General features: G+C 45.7%; 1 protein-coding gene across 1 annotated transcript in view; it reads left to right on the plus strand.

The window, feature by feature from the left end:
- astn1 (astrotactin 1) overlaps positions 1–16,887 on the plus strand; it is a 3,463,295-nt gene that overhangs the window by 1,287,982 nt on the left and 2,158,426 nt on the right. Inside the window, exons 5-7 of the mRNA XM_070888265.1 lie at positions 8,350–8,457; positions 11,012–11,029; positions 12,025–12,033. Of these exons, the coding sequence (XP_070744366.1) occupies positions 8,350–8,457; positions 11,012–11,029; positions 12,025–12,033 (135 nt within the window). The remainder of the gene's footprint in view (positions 1–8,349; positions 8,458–11,011; positions 11,030–12,024; positions 12,034–16,887) is intronic.

Raw genomic sequence — 16,887 nt, forward strand, 5'->3', positions numbered from 1 at the left:
TTAGCAGAAAGGGCTTCCATGGGCAATTTTCTACATTTTTGGAATAGATGCCAGTGTTTGTAACTGTACTGGAACAGCTTGGCTAGAGGCACGGCTAGTTGTGGAGCACAAGTCTTCAGCACGACAGCCAGGATGTTGTTCGGACACACAGCCTTTGCTGCATCCAGTGCGCTCAGCCATTTCTTAATATCACATGGAGTGAATCGAATTAGCTGAAGACTGGCTTCCGTGATGTTGGGGACCTCATCCTCTCGACACTTCTGGCTGAAGATGGTTGCAAACGCAATTTATGTCCTCCTGTTACCATCTTGCGAAACAGTGGAAAAATGTTAACCGCTATCTAATCATAATCCTTCATATTTTTGAAGACTTCTATCAAACCACTTGTTATACTTCTCAGATCCGCTTAAGACAGCCCTGAATTCTCAATTGTCTCCACATAACTGTAAACTAGCACCCAAGGTAATATTCAACTGAATTACTTTATGTCTGAACATTTCTATTGCTTCTGTACCCTTCCTGTATTGGGGTGTCCAAAACTGTATCGAAAGTGAAGCCTAACTAAGGTCTTGTACAAATTCAACATTTCTTCTTGGTTTTTATATTGTATTCTTCTGTGAAGAAAATCAAGGATTCAATTTGCTTTCTTATGACCTTATCTACTTGCAATGCTATATTTTACTAGCTGTATATTGGCACCAAAGTCCTTCTCCTTTACTCTATTTAGAATCTTACCATAGAGATGCAGTTTTTTTTCTTATTATTGCTTCCAAAATGTAAAATCTTCCATTTGTCAGCATTGAATTGCATCATCTACCAACTATCTATCCATACTGCTCACTTATCTATGACCAATGTGACTGTTCTGAACCTCTCTCTGTTGAAGGTGCTAAAAAGTAAGCAGATTATATTGTTTCCTTTTCTCACAATGTATCACATGTGTGGTGGCTCCTCCATTTCACAGTTTTGACCCTCAGATAGTCATTCTATAGCCTGCCTGATTTCATTCTCATTGAGCATAATAATGGTTACTTTTGAAGCACCAATGCTATACAATGGACAAATATTAGTTTATGATTTGCCCCCAAGGCTGCTATTGTATTATGGAGTGAAATACATTTATTTCCAGTTGCCATGATTCTGAAGGGATATGATGCATTAAATATATAGTGCAGTAGTTTACCTGCATAAAAAATACTTCACCATTTAAATTTGTACTCACCAAATCGCTTACTATGGGAATCCTTAAAATAGTCATACACCTTTAAGATGCAAAACTTATCAGAAACCATAGAGTCCCTTGAGGCATCTATCTCTTTCCACCTGTCTGTGCTGAAGAGCTGATGTATCCTTCTCTCTGCTGTGGAGAGCACCTTCACACAGGCTGATTCCTCCTTGTGCTGTATGTCCCACTTTATTATTCTGGGAGATCTTCTCCCTGCCACTCAGTTCAATTGCGGTGCCAGTTTTTCTGTGTCGTGGATGCCTGGTTGCCTGTACTTAGTTGCTTCGAGAACTTCTTAACATAGGTGGCATTATGCCTCAGTTAGCTTGAGAAGTAAGTATGGGCTTGCAGTAGTGTGCCTTGGTCTAACTTTTAAAGGCACGCAGTTCTGGCCTCTCACCAGAATTCCTGGGATAACATGGTACCAAATTAACTTGGTTTTGAGGTGTGCACCACAGAGCAGCACAAGCCCTCATGTGTCCCCAGCTGAGGCCCATCAGAAAACCCATTAGCAAATCAGCGCAAAATACATACAAAGAGGGGTCATTTTAACCCAATGCGCTGGGTGAGGAAACCCATGGTTTCGGGTGGAGCACTGGTTTTTACACCCCGCCCAAGTCATGGAGAGTAAAATCGGACAGGATGTCAAGCCAAGCGTTGCACCTGATTCCGTCAGTATCCCAAGGGACGGGTCAGGCTAAAACTGCCCCCAGGGTCTCTGGGCCAGGTTTTTTTTGTCCCTTTGCACTGCTGGTTTACACAAGTTCAGGCCCGACAATCAGAGTCTGACTTCAGGACGGATTCTTTAAGTGATCAGTCCTCCTTAAGCTTAGCGGTTATTTTCTTTTTAATTGTGCAAGTGTACAATGTGCAATTAGCTTTAGAAAAAAAATGTTACTATCAAGATCTACTGAATTCTTAAAGTCCAGTTCTTTATTGTTTAGATATATATATTGAGTATACAAGTGAACACGACTTGTTTTGTTTCACATCATTTGTAGAAATACAAGTTACTTATTAAGGTTAATATTTTAAGGCAAAAAATAAAGCAGATGTTATGAAGTGTGTGTCTGGAAAGTGTGTCAGATAGCCAGGTGGCATGAAGGATGTGGCAGAGCTGTCAGGTTGATACTAAGTAAGGATTTGGACCATTAGTGAGAGAATAATGGGAGCAAAATTCAGCTCACCAAAAAGGCCACTTACCGCCGAAAAGCGGCGGCCAAGCGGCAGAGTCGCGTCCAATAGCCCCCGCCAGCGAAATTCACCTCGGGGAATTTTCTGGCGGTCCCCACTTCCTTCCCGCCGCTGCCGACCAGTCCTAAATACGTGATCAAAGTGCACACTGCCGATCCTCCGCACCTCCAGCCAAATTCAGCTGTAAAAATCCTCGATCTGCTGAGCAGTGCCCCCGACAACTTTTTCTGTCAGTGTACCTTGTCTTCTGTGCGTGGGACTTGTCTGCATGGCTGCCATTAAAGGCGAGGGACCACTGCCGCGGCCGCCATTTTATTTTTTTTGCCGGCCGACGTCCAGGTTGGCCGGCCAATTCTGCCCCCGGGTTTGGCCGGACCGCCAACAGGCAGCCTCACACCCCCTCATGGGTGCCAGACTACTGGCCCAACCGAAACCCTCCCTGGTGGCCCAATGGACCGAACCTAAAGAATCGCTGCTTCTCTCCCCTTTAAGTGAAGGCGAGAGACGTGGTGACGCACACGCGTAATGACATCATCGCCGCGCCGCTGACAGCAGCGGAGACTCTGCCCCGCCTCCACTTCCACCCCGCTGGAGTGCTCATCGCCCCACCTCCGCCCCCATTATGACCCACTTCCGGTGCGCTTCAAAAAAAACGACAAAGAGCTGAATTTCACGAAAGAGGCCACCTCATCTGACGTGGCGGAGAAATCACTTCAAAAGCGGAAGATGCGACCCGTTTCAGGCAGGTGATAATTTCAGCCCTAATATCTTTATTTGTCAGCATAAGTAAGCAATTAGGATTATTGAACATTTGTAGTTGATTTTTATGTGGGTGGGTACCTAATAATCCTAATGAATGCTTTTTGTTGTTCTGAAGCTATAGAATGAAAATATTATGTGCATGACATTTAATGACAACACAACTGCTGACATTGATACACTTTAATTTGGATTGGATGAGTAGAGTGACCCCCATCTGGTTCCTTTCAGATACCCTGGTATTGACTTGAATACTGCACTTTGTATTTATGAGTTATATAACATTATCTAACTTCATTTTAATATAGTCTGGGCTGGACTTTCGTTCTTCTGCCGTCCCTGTTAGTACCCCAGAGGGGCTGCAATGGGGTGGTAAGCACTTCCGGGCGGGACATTCAGGGCTGGTTTCAAGAGCATTACCGCCCGGAAGGGGCGAGTCGGTGTGCAACATTCCTGGTTGTCACACCGACTCAATATTTGGATTGTGGCCAAACCTTAGCGCTCCGTAGTATGTCCTGGCGGGAATGCCTGTGGAAGCTGGCGTTCCAAGCTGTAGTGCCCGCAGTGCGGTAAGTAATGTCGACCTGAGGTAAGTGTGATTGACTTTTATTTTTTTATTTCTGCGATTTATGTTGTGGTGGAGTCAGTAATGTATTGGGAATGTTTTGGGTGGGACCTTTGCAGTTTTTTTTCCCATGGAAGTCTCTCTTAGGGCACCCGGAGGCCGGCTGTTTAACTCAGGATTTTCATTTGCTCAGCCGGCCTAGTGCCCTAAAAGAGGTGTGCAACGCCTCCCTTCGTGCTCTGCTCCAATCTCAGGGCACAGCTGATGAATTTTGCGGCGGCAGACGCAAACCGTTTGTCACGCAAGATTTACCACTCCGCCCGGGTTAACACCACAACAGAGGTACGACCCCTCGGTATCTTACCATCATCCATGTCTGGTCCTCTCTCTGACAGAACTGGTTGCCACTGTTGTTGCTGTTTTTTGTTATTATTCTCAGACTCATTTATCGAACTGCAACCAAGACAGGCAGATGGATGGAAGCTTTCACATGCACAGATTGATTGACACTAGATCTGAAAACTCTTCTGCAAGTCAATAAAACAGAAGGGTGGCTTTGCACTTCTATGCATTGATTGACAGCTCTTGTCAGAGCAGAGAAGGACATTCTCTTCTCCTCCTTCCAGAATTTGGTCTGCGGCAGACGAGACTGCCAGTTTCTCTGTCCCTGGATACTATCAGGCAATCAATGCTATTTTCATCATTACCAACAGCCACATCTCTATTACCCAACACTAGAGATATTCAAAACTCATTTGAATTGTGTTTTGAGAATACAGTTGAAACTGGACATTGAGCGCAAGCGAAGGTCTATGTGAGAAGCATTCCTCTCTCTTGCTTTCCCCCCCCCCCACCCCATTTCCAAATAACTTATAACAAAGCTGAAGAAGCTTGTGCTCGAGTTCACATTACTTGGTTGAAGGATGTGTTGTCAGATACATGTCAGTTTCTAACTATATTGTTTTGACCTTTCCCTGAGTAATCAGGGTGCAATGTTTCGGTCCCAGAGAAAATGTTGACTCTTGATACAAGAGTAATGATTATTGGCAAACAACTGAAGTTCCAGCCCACAACCTTGACACAGAAAAAATCAATGCTGTTCGAGAGAGTATGACCATCATCACAGAGGTAAACATACTCAGGTCTGCATCAGCTCGCGTTATTGATTGGAAATTAGGATATATAGATGAAACTGAATAGCTGATTTTGTCTTATTTGTACACCATCTAAACTTAAAACAGGTTTTAATGGCACGCAGCAGTAAATGAAAAACAGCACTTATTCAAATGTACCACTTATTCAGATACAGCACACACATAGAGATAAGGTGCTCAATTTTCCCCAATGCTGTTTTTTGGCGTATTGCCAGAGTTATGCCCATTTTCGCTGGCCCCAACTACTCCAAAAAAATAAGTAGCAAGTTTCCCCGTTCTATTTTTTGAAAATGGCACCGTGCAGCCTGTCCTGTGGCTTCGGAGGTTGGAGCCTAATGTCTGCGCCGAAAAAACGATGCTCCCCTGCTCTGCGTATGCACGAAAAAAAAAGGACGGATTTGACATGAATGCAATGGACGCGCATGCCCAGTACAGCTCCCGGTCTGCATTCGGCCATTTTTAAAGAGACAGTTGTGTGAGAGAACTTTGATTCTCATTAGAAAAATCGAAGCTGCAACACAATATGCAACACGGCTCAAGGACCAAGAATTTCTTACAGGATGAAGTGGAGGCACTGGTCACTGTAATTGAGGCAAGAAGACACGAGCTGGACACCAGCAGAGTTCACATAAAAGTTTCACCAGAAAAAATGAAGAAACGCTGGAACCAACTTGCAGAAGATCACTGTGCAATGGTGACCAACCCAAGATCTGGAGGCCAATGCAAAAAGAAGTGGTAGGACCTTGGTCAAGTAGTTAGTGTAAGTAATATTTTCATTTATTCAATGGAATTGCAATTGTAAATGTGACCATCTGTATGTCCCACACAGCAGAAAGACACCCTCTCTAAAAAGTTATATTTTCATCTTTGCAGAGGCACACAACAAAAGGGAAAGAACTCGAACAGGAGGAGGCCCGGCAAATCGGCACCCACTGACACTCTTGGAAGAGAGGGCCTCTTCTTTTATGGGTCCTGCCTAGAGAAAAGCACTGCAGAAGCTGGACCCACACTCGAGGGAGAAGGTAAGTCCTGCAAATTCCACAGTCTGGCTTTCCTAAATGTTAAGTACTGCGCGGGCGAGCCATGCTTCGGTTCATGGAGACGTCTCCGTCAGCTATGTTTCGGTTGATGCAATGTGCTATCATTCATCATGGTCCTTCAAATGAGCCCGCTGCCTGTGCTGTGTGAGCCTACTCCTCTACTGCTAACTATTTGTCTATTCTGTTATATTTTGCAGAACTTGAGGCCAACCCTGACGATGCAGAAGAAGATTCAGACATGGACGAGCCTGAAGAGGAGAACATCTTCCAATCCACCTTCCAGACCAAGAGCATGGGGGGGGTGGGGTGATGGATGAAGCCCCCACTGTTATATTCACTTTGAGGAGGTGCAGCTGCCGCCCATTGAGGTGCCATCCCCTTTCCTGAGATATACAAGTGTTGCTGGAACATTCCATGGTTTCTCACAGTCCGAGGCTGCGGATCCTAGTGGGATGCAGCAAGGCACACTCAGGGCCCCACCGACCGAGACTGCCGGTCCCAGTGGAATGCAGCGAGGCACACCCAGGGTGAGCTTGTCAGCATTCTCCTGAGGTGCAGGATCTAACAGATGTGGTTCAGATGATGGCAATGAGTGCGGAGAGCATTGACCTTACACGAGGCCAATTCACTAAATATATTCAAAAAGGAGTTAGATGAGGTTCTTACTGCTAGGGGGATCAAGGGGTATGGCGAGAAAGCAGGAATGGGGTACTGAAGTTGAATGTTCAGCCATGAACTCATTGAATGGCGGTGCAGGCTAGAAGGGCCGAATGGCCTACTCCTGCACCTATTTTCTATGTTTCTATGTTTCTATGATCACTCCTGGACACCATCAGTGGGGTGGGTGATGAGGTATCGGGACTATCGGGTGAACTAACAACACTCTCACATGAAATAGGAACACTGTCCGGGAACATGAGGGAGTGAATGTCTCAGGCAGCGGATACAATGTTGGTGCACATGAGGGAGGGAATATCGCAGGTAGCTGATGCACTGTCAGTGAATATGAGGGATGGAATTTTGAAGGTAGTTGGAACATTGTCGGTGAACAAGACGGAGGGAATGTTGTAGGTAGTTAGAACATAATAACATAAGAAATAGAAGTAGGAGTGGGCCATATGGCACCTCGAGCCTGCTCCGCCATTTAATATGATCATGGCTGATCCAATCATGGACTCAGGTCCACTTCCCTGCCTGCTCCCCATAACTCCTTATTCCCTTATCGGTTAAGAAACTATCTATCTCTGTCTTAAATTTATTCATAGACCCAGCTTTCATAGCTCTGAGGCAGTGAATTCCACAGATTTACAAACCTCTGAGAGAAGAAATTCCTCCTCATCTCAGTTTTAAATGGGCGGCCCCTTAGTCTAAGATTATGCCCTCTAGTTCTAGTCTCCCCTATCAGTGGAAACATCCTCTCTGCATCCACCTTGTCAAGCCCCCTCATAATCTTATACATTTCAAAAAGATCACCTCTCATTCTTCTGAATTCCAATGAGTAGAGGCCCAACCTACTCAACCTTTCCTCATAAGTCAACCCCCTCATCTCTAGACTCAACCTAGTGAACCTTCTCTGAACTGCTCTCTCAGGTGGAAGTAAAAGATCCCATGCACTGTTTCGAAGAAGAACAGAGGAGTTATCCCCGGTGTCCTAGCCAATATTTATCCGTCAATCAACATAACAAAAACAGATTGTCTGGTCATTATCACATTGCTGCTTGTGGCAGCTTGCTGTACACAAACTTGCTGCTGTGTTTCCCACATTACAATAGTGGCTACACTTCAAAAGTCATCATAGGCAGTCCCTCGACACCGAGGATGACTTGCTTCCACTCTAAAAGTGAGTTCTCAGGTGACTGAGGAGTCCAATGTGGGACCTACAGTCTCTGTCACAGGTGGGGCAGACAGTGATTGAAGGAAAGGGTGGGTGGGGAGCCTGATTTGCCACATGCTCCTTCTGCTGTCTGCGCTTGATTTCTGCACGCTCTCGGCGACGAGACTCAAGGTGCTCAGCGCCTTCCTGGATGCTCTTCCTCCATTTCGGGTGGTCTTGAACCAAGGATTCCCAGTTGCCAGTGGGGTTGTTGCACTTTATCAAAGAGGGTGTCCTGAAAACGTTTCCTCTGCCCACATGGGGCCCACTTGTGGTGTAGGAGTTCCGAGTCGAGCGCCTGCTTTGGGAGTCTTGTGTCGGTACTTCAAAAGTATTTCATTGGAGGTAAAATGCTTTGAGACGACTGGAGGTTTTAAAAGGCGCTATATAAATGCAAGTCTTTTTAGTATGCGTAGATCTCCAAAGGCGATTACATCTCTATCGATTCCACGGAAATGGTGTTGCCACTTTTCTTACTAACACGAGTCACCATGCCACTGACTTTCTTTGTTCTGACCACTTATTTTTCTTTCTTGCAGCCGGATCTGCCTTTTTGAACCCTGAAGGTGATTCTGGGACTGAAGCTGATAACGAACCTCAGCTGACATTTTACACTGACCCTTCCCGCAGCAGACGCCGCAGCAGAGGTATGATCGACAACTTACGCTTGCTTTTTTGGCATTGGGCCGGCCTGAAATATTAATGGCATGGAAACCAACTCAGCTGACTCCAAAGCGGTGTGAACTTTTTCCGGGGGTCAGACTCATGTAAAATGACTACACTCCTATTCGCCCGTGATTAGCACAGAGGTATCACGTTTACACAGAACCATTTCAAATCAAAAGAAATTATTAACTAGCAGCAGGGCCAGCATCAGCTATGAGGAAAGAAGCAAATGGAAGCAGGGCTTGGGTCCAATATAAGTAAATTAAGGCTCGGGTCAGTCACTAAGAAAATATCAAACAGCAACCAGGGAACATGCGTGGAAAATATTAAATTGCAGCCGGGGCCACATCAGAAAAAATATCAAACTGAAGCTGGGTCAAGGTTCGGCATGGCACCAGGGAAATATCAAATACTAGGGCCAAACATGGAGAAAATATCATCGGCTAGCACAACCGCAGCCAGACACCAGGAAACTACCACATAACTAGTCTCCGTATTTAAGGAAGGATATACATTGGAGGCTGATCAGAGAAGGTTCACTAGGTTGATTCCGAAGATGAGCGGGTTGACTTATGAGGATATGTTGAGTCAGTTGGGCCTATACACTTTGGAGTTTAGAAGAATGAGAGGTGGTCTTATTGAAACTTATAAGATAATGAGGGGGCTCGATTTTTCCACTCATAGGGGAAACTAAAACTAGGGGACATAGGGCCCAAGTTTCCCCAGGAGTTGCTCCTTTTTTTTTTGGAGCAACTTGATTTTTCTGGACTATCTTTTTAGTTGCAATTTGCGTCAGTGTAAGTGAGTTAGTTAGTTTTTGTTTTAGTTCTGTTTTTTTTTTCAAAAGGTGGCGTTCCCAACCACTTACCCCTGTTTTAGGTGTTTGGCCAGCAAATAGTTGCTCAAACTAACTTAGGCCAGTGCATGTTGCACTTCTGTCCGCACAGAAAAACCTTACCTAGAGTTAAGGAATCAGCGCAAGTAACTACATTTAAAGCACCACCAAGCACCAAACAAAGTTCAAAAAGTAATGAGCAATTAAGTAACAAGTAAAATAGAAGGAACCCCGCACCTAAAGCACCTTGACCAAAGTAATAAGCAATCAATAAATAACAAATAAAAAAATAGAAGGAACCCTGCACCTAAAGCACCAAAATCATTCAGTAAATAACAAATAAAAAATAGAAGTCCTACCTTAGGGAACACAGCGGGCCGCTGACGAGGGAGCCCATTCGGCCAGGGCTAGGGACGACGTGCTTCGGGCCCCTCCCACACAGCTTGCAGCACGCGTTTGCAGAAACGGCCTGCCAGGAGCTACTGCACATGTACGCAGACTCTAGCGTGCATGTGCAGAGGTCCCGGCAGAGTTTTCAGCGCCGGGACCTGGCTCCGCCCCCAATCCATTGGGCCACGCTGCGAGGCTGGGGAGCGGCCAGAATACGTACGTCTTTTTTCGGCACGCTTGGAGGCAGACAAAAACAGCGCACCTCGGGTGAAGGTGCCAGAAAAACAGGTTAGGGAAACTCTAGCCCATAGTCTTAGAATAAGGGGCCACCCATTTAAAACTGAGATGAGGAGAAATTTCTTCTCTGAGGGTTTTAAATCTATGGAATTCTCTGCCCCAGAGAGCTGTGGAGGCTGGGTCATTGAATATATTTAAGGCGGAGATAGACAGATTTTTGATGAGTAAAGGGTTATGGGGAGCGGTCAGGGAAGTGGAGCGAGTCTATGATCAGATCAGCCTTGATCTTATTGAATGGCGGAGCAGGCTCGAGGTGTCAAATGGCCTACTCCTGCTCCTATTTCTTATGTTCTTGGACACGGCACAAATGTTAACTGCCAGCAGAATCAGAACTAGAACCTCAAAGAGTTGCTATGAAGGGGGGAAACAGCAGAAGCTTCACACATGATTTATTACAACAAATGTGCAACATGTCTGTTACAAAATGTATTTTTTAATTTCATGTATATGTCTATTGCAGTTAAGACTGAATGACACAAAGAGGGAAAAAAGGGTTTCTTTTGTGATATTACCAGAACTATTGTACAATCCACATGTCAATAATAACTGAAAAAAATTGACAAGCGGAAAGGGCCATCAAAGATAAAGGAACTTTGCTGACAAAAGGCCAATTTCAATTGGATAAAATTGGAACTGGCCCAGATAAAATTAACAAGTAAAACACTGCTCCAACAATGAGAAACATTTGAATAGGTGATGATTAGGGTATAGACAGGTCATAGTCACACAAAAGGCAATGGAGGTACAGCAACAGCTGGAGTTCCTTCAATGAGTAGAGAAATAAAAATGGATAATAGACTTAAAAAAGGCATATGGCAATCCATGTAAATAAAAAATCAAGGCAGTTATGTAAACCATAGATGGGTTGTAAAAATTAGAAAGGTTAAATTAGAAAATTAGAGTGTGAAGGGTATAAGTTGAGTGACGGAAAGGATTTTATGAACACAAAAAAATAAAAGAAAAGTTAAAGGAAGTATATAGCTACTTAGAGACACACAATTATTTTTATGGAGGATCAAGGAATGGGAGAGGTACTAAATGATACCTTTAGTTGTGGCTCCGTGGATAGCATTCTCGCCTCTGAGTCAAAAGGTTGTGGGTTCAAGTCCCACTTCAGGAACTTGAGCACAAAAATAAATCTAGGCTGACACTCCAGTGCACAGCATTGTCGGAGGTGATGTCTTTCTGATGAGACGTTAAACTGAGACCCCATCTGCTCTCTCTAGTAGAAGTAAAAGATCCTATGGCCCTATTTCGAAGAAGAGCAGGGGAGTTATCCCCGGCGTCCTGGTCAATGTTTATCCCTTAATCAACATAACAAAAACAGATTATCTGGTCATTATCACCTTGCTGTTTGTGGGAGCTTGCTCTGCTCAAGTTGGCTGCCGCGTTTCCCATATTACAACAGTGACTGCACTACAAAGGTACTTCATTGGCTGTAAAGTGCTTTGAGATGCCCTGTGGTCATGAAAGGCATTATATAAATCAAATGGGCCGAAATTGATAGCCTTACCACCGACTGCCGCCGAGATCTGCCGACATTTCTCTTCGGGTTCTGCCCTGTGCCAGTTTGCACTTGGGCTGGAGCGGGCGGGAAGGGAGAACCACTGGGAACCGCCCACTGATGTCAGCGGATGGCCAAGTGGCACAAGTGATCTCCCACCTGCCAAGATGCCAGATTGGTGCTGGCAGGAGTCGGCGCCAGAATAGGGACGGACTGCTGCATGGAGGCACATCTATCCCCGACGGTAGATATGAAGACCTGCAAAAAAAGGATAGTGAAGATTTTTTTTTAAATGTTCTTACGCGACTTACCTGCATGGGGTCCCCTGAAGGTGTTCTGTTTTTTTTTGTTGATAATTTTTCTTTTCAGCTCTTCGACCCTCTGTGGGCCCAATTCCATCCTCGGTGGCACTTAGGTGTCAAGAGCCTTTGCCGGCAAGATTGGGAGCTCCCGCCCGCTGCCGCCCAGATTTGCCGCTGAGCGCCCTTTCAAGGACCTGTTTGCCGAAACTCCTGCCCAAAGTAACATCAGGTATCTCGGCGGTCCTGTGGGCGACCCTTGGCCTTCATCAATTTCAGCCCCCAAGTCTTTCTTTTCACACTGGTTTTCACGAAGAGTATGGTAGAGGCCACGCAAATGTACAAGAGAAGGAGGTGGAGCAATTTAATAGGATAGCTATAGATAAAGAAATAATACTGAAAAAATGGTGGAACTCCAAGTGGAAGAAGCACAGGATCCGAAGCTTAGAGTGCAGAGGGAAATCAGTGAGGTAATATCATCATCATCATCATCATAGGCAGTCCCTCGGAATCGAGGAAGACTTGCTTCCACTCTTAGCATGAGTTCTTAAGTGGCTGTACAGTTCAATACGAGAACCACAGTCTCTGTCACAGGTGGGACAGACAGTGGTTCAGGGGAAGGGTGGGCAGGGAGCCTGGTTTGCCGCACGCTCCTTCCGCTGCCTGCGTTTGATTTCTGCATGCTCTCGGCGACGATACTCAAGGAGCTCAGCGCCCTCCCAGATGCACTTCCTTCACTTAGGGCGGTCTTTGGCCAGGGATTCCCAGGTGTTAGTGGGGATGTCGCACTTTATCAGGGAGGCTTTGAGGCTATCTTTGTAACGTTTCCTCTGCCCGCCTTTGGCTCGCTTGCTATGGACGAGTTCCGAGTAGAGCGCTTGCTTTGGGAGTCTCGTGTCTGGCATGCGAACTATGTGGCCTGCCCAGCGGAGCTGATCAAGTGTGGGCAGTGCTTCAATGCTGGGGATGTTGGCCTGGACGAGGACGCTAATATTTGTGCGTCTGATCTCCCAGGAGATTTGTAGGATCTTGCGGAGACATCGCTGGTGGTATTTCTCCAGCGACTTGAGGTGTTTACTGTACATGGTCCACATCTCTGAGCCATACAGGAGGGCGGGTATTACTGCAGCCCTGTAGACCATGAGCTTGGTGACAATTTTGAGAGCCTGGTCTTCAAACACTCTTTTCCTCAGGCGGCCGAAGGCTGCACTGGCGCACTGGAGGCGGTGTTGGATCTCGTCATCAATGCCTGCTGGACAACGTGGACCACTTCCCTTATCTCGGGAGGATAGGAGGCTCCCGAGATAAGGGAAGTGGTCCACGTTGTCCAGGGCCGCACTGTGGATCTTGATGTCTGGGGGGCGAGGACTGGCTGGTGGAGGACCTTTGTCTTACTGATGTTTAGTGTGAGGCCCATGCTTTCATACGCCTCGGTAAATATGTTGACTATGCTCTGGAGTACAGCCTATGTGTTTGCATAGACGCAGGTGTCGTCCGGAAACTGTAGCTCGACGACAGAGGTTGGAGTGGTCTTGGACCTGGCCTGGAGACGGCGAAGGTTGAACAGCTTCCTGCTGGTTCTGTAGTTTAGTTTCACTCCAGTGGGGAGCTTGTCAACTGTGAGGTGAAGCATGGCAGCGAGGAAAATTGACTCATTTGCCATGAAGGAGCTCCGAGTAGAGCACTTGCTTTGGGAATCTCATGTCTGGCATGCGAACTACGTGGCCTGCCCAGCGGAGCTGATCGAAAGAGGTAACAGCAGAGACAATGTCCACAATCTTTCAAACACCCTTGGATATGGAAATCATACAACAGGATTGGAAGGTGGCCAATGTATCACCTCTGTTCAAAAATGGAGACATGGATGAACTATAGAGTAGTCAGCCTAACACTGGTCGTGCATAAGTTTCAAATGGGTTTTATAATATAATATATAATTATATTTGCCATAAAATTAATCAAGGACAGCAGAGATGGATTTGTAAAGGATTTGTTGGACAAATTTAATAGAATTCTCTAAGGAAATAATGGATTATATTGATGAAGGAAATGCACTGAATGTTGTAAATATGGATTTTCAAAAGACTTCTAACACCGTGCCACATAAGAGACTTCAGAGAATGCATTATAAAACAAAAAAGGAATCATGGAATTGATTTCTCATGGGAATATGAAGCATGTTTTTTCCAAAGACAATGAGCAATCTGCTCTGCTATGGACGCTCCCAATTTATTTAATTGCTGCAAAGAATCTCTGTCCCATTCACAAAGCCAAATCAGACAAAAACCCCTGAATATCTATTTGATATTACACCCTACATTATTCCTCCTTGACCAGTAACTTTTGTGTATTAACATTCTATGGTCCCAACATTTCAAATGTCATGTTCCACACAGCATTCGGTTATCTGTACTTACCCTTAAATTCAACTGTACCTGATACTAACCATGAGTGTTGGTGATAATTCTGAGATTTAAGAACTCTCAAGTTATAAAGGAACTTATAAAACTGAAGTTATTTTCTCCAATGAATGTTAGTTCAGTTTTGTGAATTTACCCATAGCTCTTGAGCATTTTTCCCACAAATGATGTTTGGCAAACTAGACTTTATCTCCTTGGCTCTTTTTAACTCTTTTGAATCAACATTAACATGTATCAGCTTGGAAATCTATCCACAGCCATGTAGAGAGAAAATCTCTCTAATCTAATCTTGTTGCTGGATTTTCCGGTCTTTTGCGCTCCTGGTTTCGCCCCGGAGCAGTGTGAAAGGCGGCGTCCAGGTCTCCTGCGCCCTTTCGCGATCCTCCAGTCCGTTTCTGCGGCAGTGCTCGTCTCTCATTGCGACACCGTCTGAGTTTTTACTACTGCCCAACCCGCGCCTCGCAATGACCACCTGAGAAACCAGAATGGTCCAGCCATGCCGGTGGCGGTGTGGAAGGTAAAGTGCTGTAAAGGTAAGTGCCAGTGTTTGATCTTTTAATTTAATTTTAGCGATTTGTATTGTGGTGGTGTGGGAATGTTTTGGGAATGTTTTTATTTTTTTTTAAGGTCCCGTCCCCCCGCCGGGCCCCTCTCAGAGTGCTCCCGGTCCAGCACTTTAGTTTGCGAGTTTTCCATTTTTGCGCCTCAAATTGTAGAACACCTCCCTTCGTGCTGCTTCCCCTGACGCAGGGTCCAGATGGCGAAAATTTCTTACCAAAGCGCAACCTATTCCCGGCCGGTAACTTTCCTGCTCCACCTCCATTTTCACCCTAAAAACAGAAAAGCCTGAAATCCAGCCATTACCTTTATCCTTACAGCTATTAATTGCTCACTGGTATCTCACATGAAACCAGTTACCTACATCTATGGTATCCATTCCTTTCAGAATTTGAAAAGCTTTTCGCACACCTGCTGAATCTTTTTTCCAATGAAAATAAGTTCAGCTTCTCTTTGTAGCCAAGCCCCAGAATCGTCCTTGTCACTCTTCACTGAACCCATGCCATTCGGCAGCATTGCCAACACATATGATTTTCAAAGGAAGTCCCAATGTAGCACCCAAGTGGGAGTCTTGGGGTCACAACAAAGTGGAATAACTCCGGCACTGAGTCCACTCCTGTTTTGTTTCTGCATTCAAAGTCCCCTTGAGAATCGCGAGTATAGGAAACGGTGATTAATCAATGTCATCTTGGGGGTAGAATGACTAAAATCCATAGTGCAGTATTACAAGTCTGTCCTCATCCATGCCCAACAATCACACTCAGATTCTGTTTGCTCTCCCACCTTTGCTGATGGACTTCCATTGTTCAGGGACAAATACTTCTTCACCTTTTTCAAAGTGCATGCTTACTTGCATATGTTAAAATGCATTTGCTGTTTCGTAGTCATCTGCTTAATTGATGCAGACTATTTTGAATGTTATCACTTTCCCTCATGCTTGTCACTAGGCCACATGGTTTGGTGTTAACAATAGATTTGCTAACATTATAAGAAGTTTCATTTTTCATGCCCTTTTTTTCAAATCACTTCTGAAAATTTAAATATTCGATACCTACTGGATTTGCATGTTAACTAATTAACTCATCTTCTCAAAGAATTCCAACATATTGGTAAGGCACGATATGGCTTTATACTGACTATTTTAACAGCGGATTATTTGCATTTGTTTTTTGTGTGTCCTTCTGCGCATGCACACATTGGACTGCGCCCCCTGTTTGAGCATGGGCCCTCGATTCGGTTGCGCATGCGCAGTGCGACATACAAGAAAGCCGAAAGTGGGACCAAACCACGAGCTTCATGGAGCTGGAGCTGCTTCTAGCTTTTGGATTATTTGGAACATTTTCACGGCCTTCTGTGGGAGAGAAAACATCGGAGGTAGTTGGAGAGAGAAGGAGACTGGGGAGGGTGAGGGAGACTGGGGAGGGTGAGGGAGACTGGGGTGGGAGAGACAGAGGAAGACTGGTGGGGAGAGACTGGGGGGAGGAAGAGAGAGAGATTGGCAGGAAGAAGAGAGAGAGATTGGCAGGAGGAAGAGAGCGAGACTGGGGGGAGAGTGAGAGAGAGTGAGACTAGGGGAAAGAGACAGAGACTGGCGGAGAGAGGGGACACGAGAGAGGGGATTGGAGGGGAGAGAGGGAACTCAGGTAAGATGGATCACATTCTTACAACCCCACCCCTTTACACTCACACCCGATTTCTCGGAAAGCTCAGTGCGTGTGTGACAAGGGACATCGTTGGAGTGGATGAAATCTGGAAGTCACGACACTGTCACTATTCACTTCATACCCAATAAGCCTGTTAACAATCCATGACCTGTATACAATGCCCCATATATGGTGCGGGGAGGGCTAAGGTCAGGAACTTGGACTGGGATGGGGCAGAAACTTGGGCTGGAGGGTGTCAGGAACTTGGGCTGGGGGGTTGGAGGTTGGTCAAGAAACCTGGGCTGGGGGAGGAGGGATGGTGGTCAGAAACTTAGGCTAGGAGGGGAGGGGGCGGTCAGGAACTTGGGCCTGGGGTGTCAGGTACTTGGGCTGGGATGGGGAGGAACTTGGGCTGGGGGGAGGCATGAACTTGGGCTGGGGTTGGTCAGGAACTTGGACTGGGAG

This window comes from Pristiophorus japonicus, chromosome 8, assembly GCF_044704955.1.
Source record: "Pristiophorus japonicus isolate sPriJap1 chromosome 8, sPriJap1.hap1, whole genome shotgun sequence".
Taxonomy (NCBI): Eukaryota; Metazoa; Chordata; class Chondrichthyes; family Pristiophoridae; genus Pristiophorus; species Pristiophorus japonicus.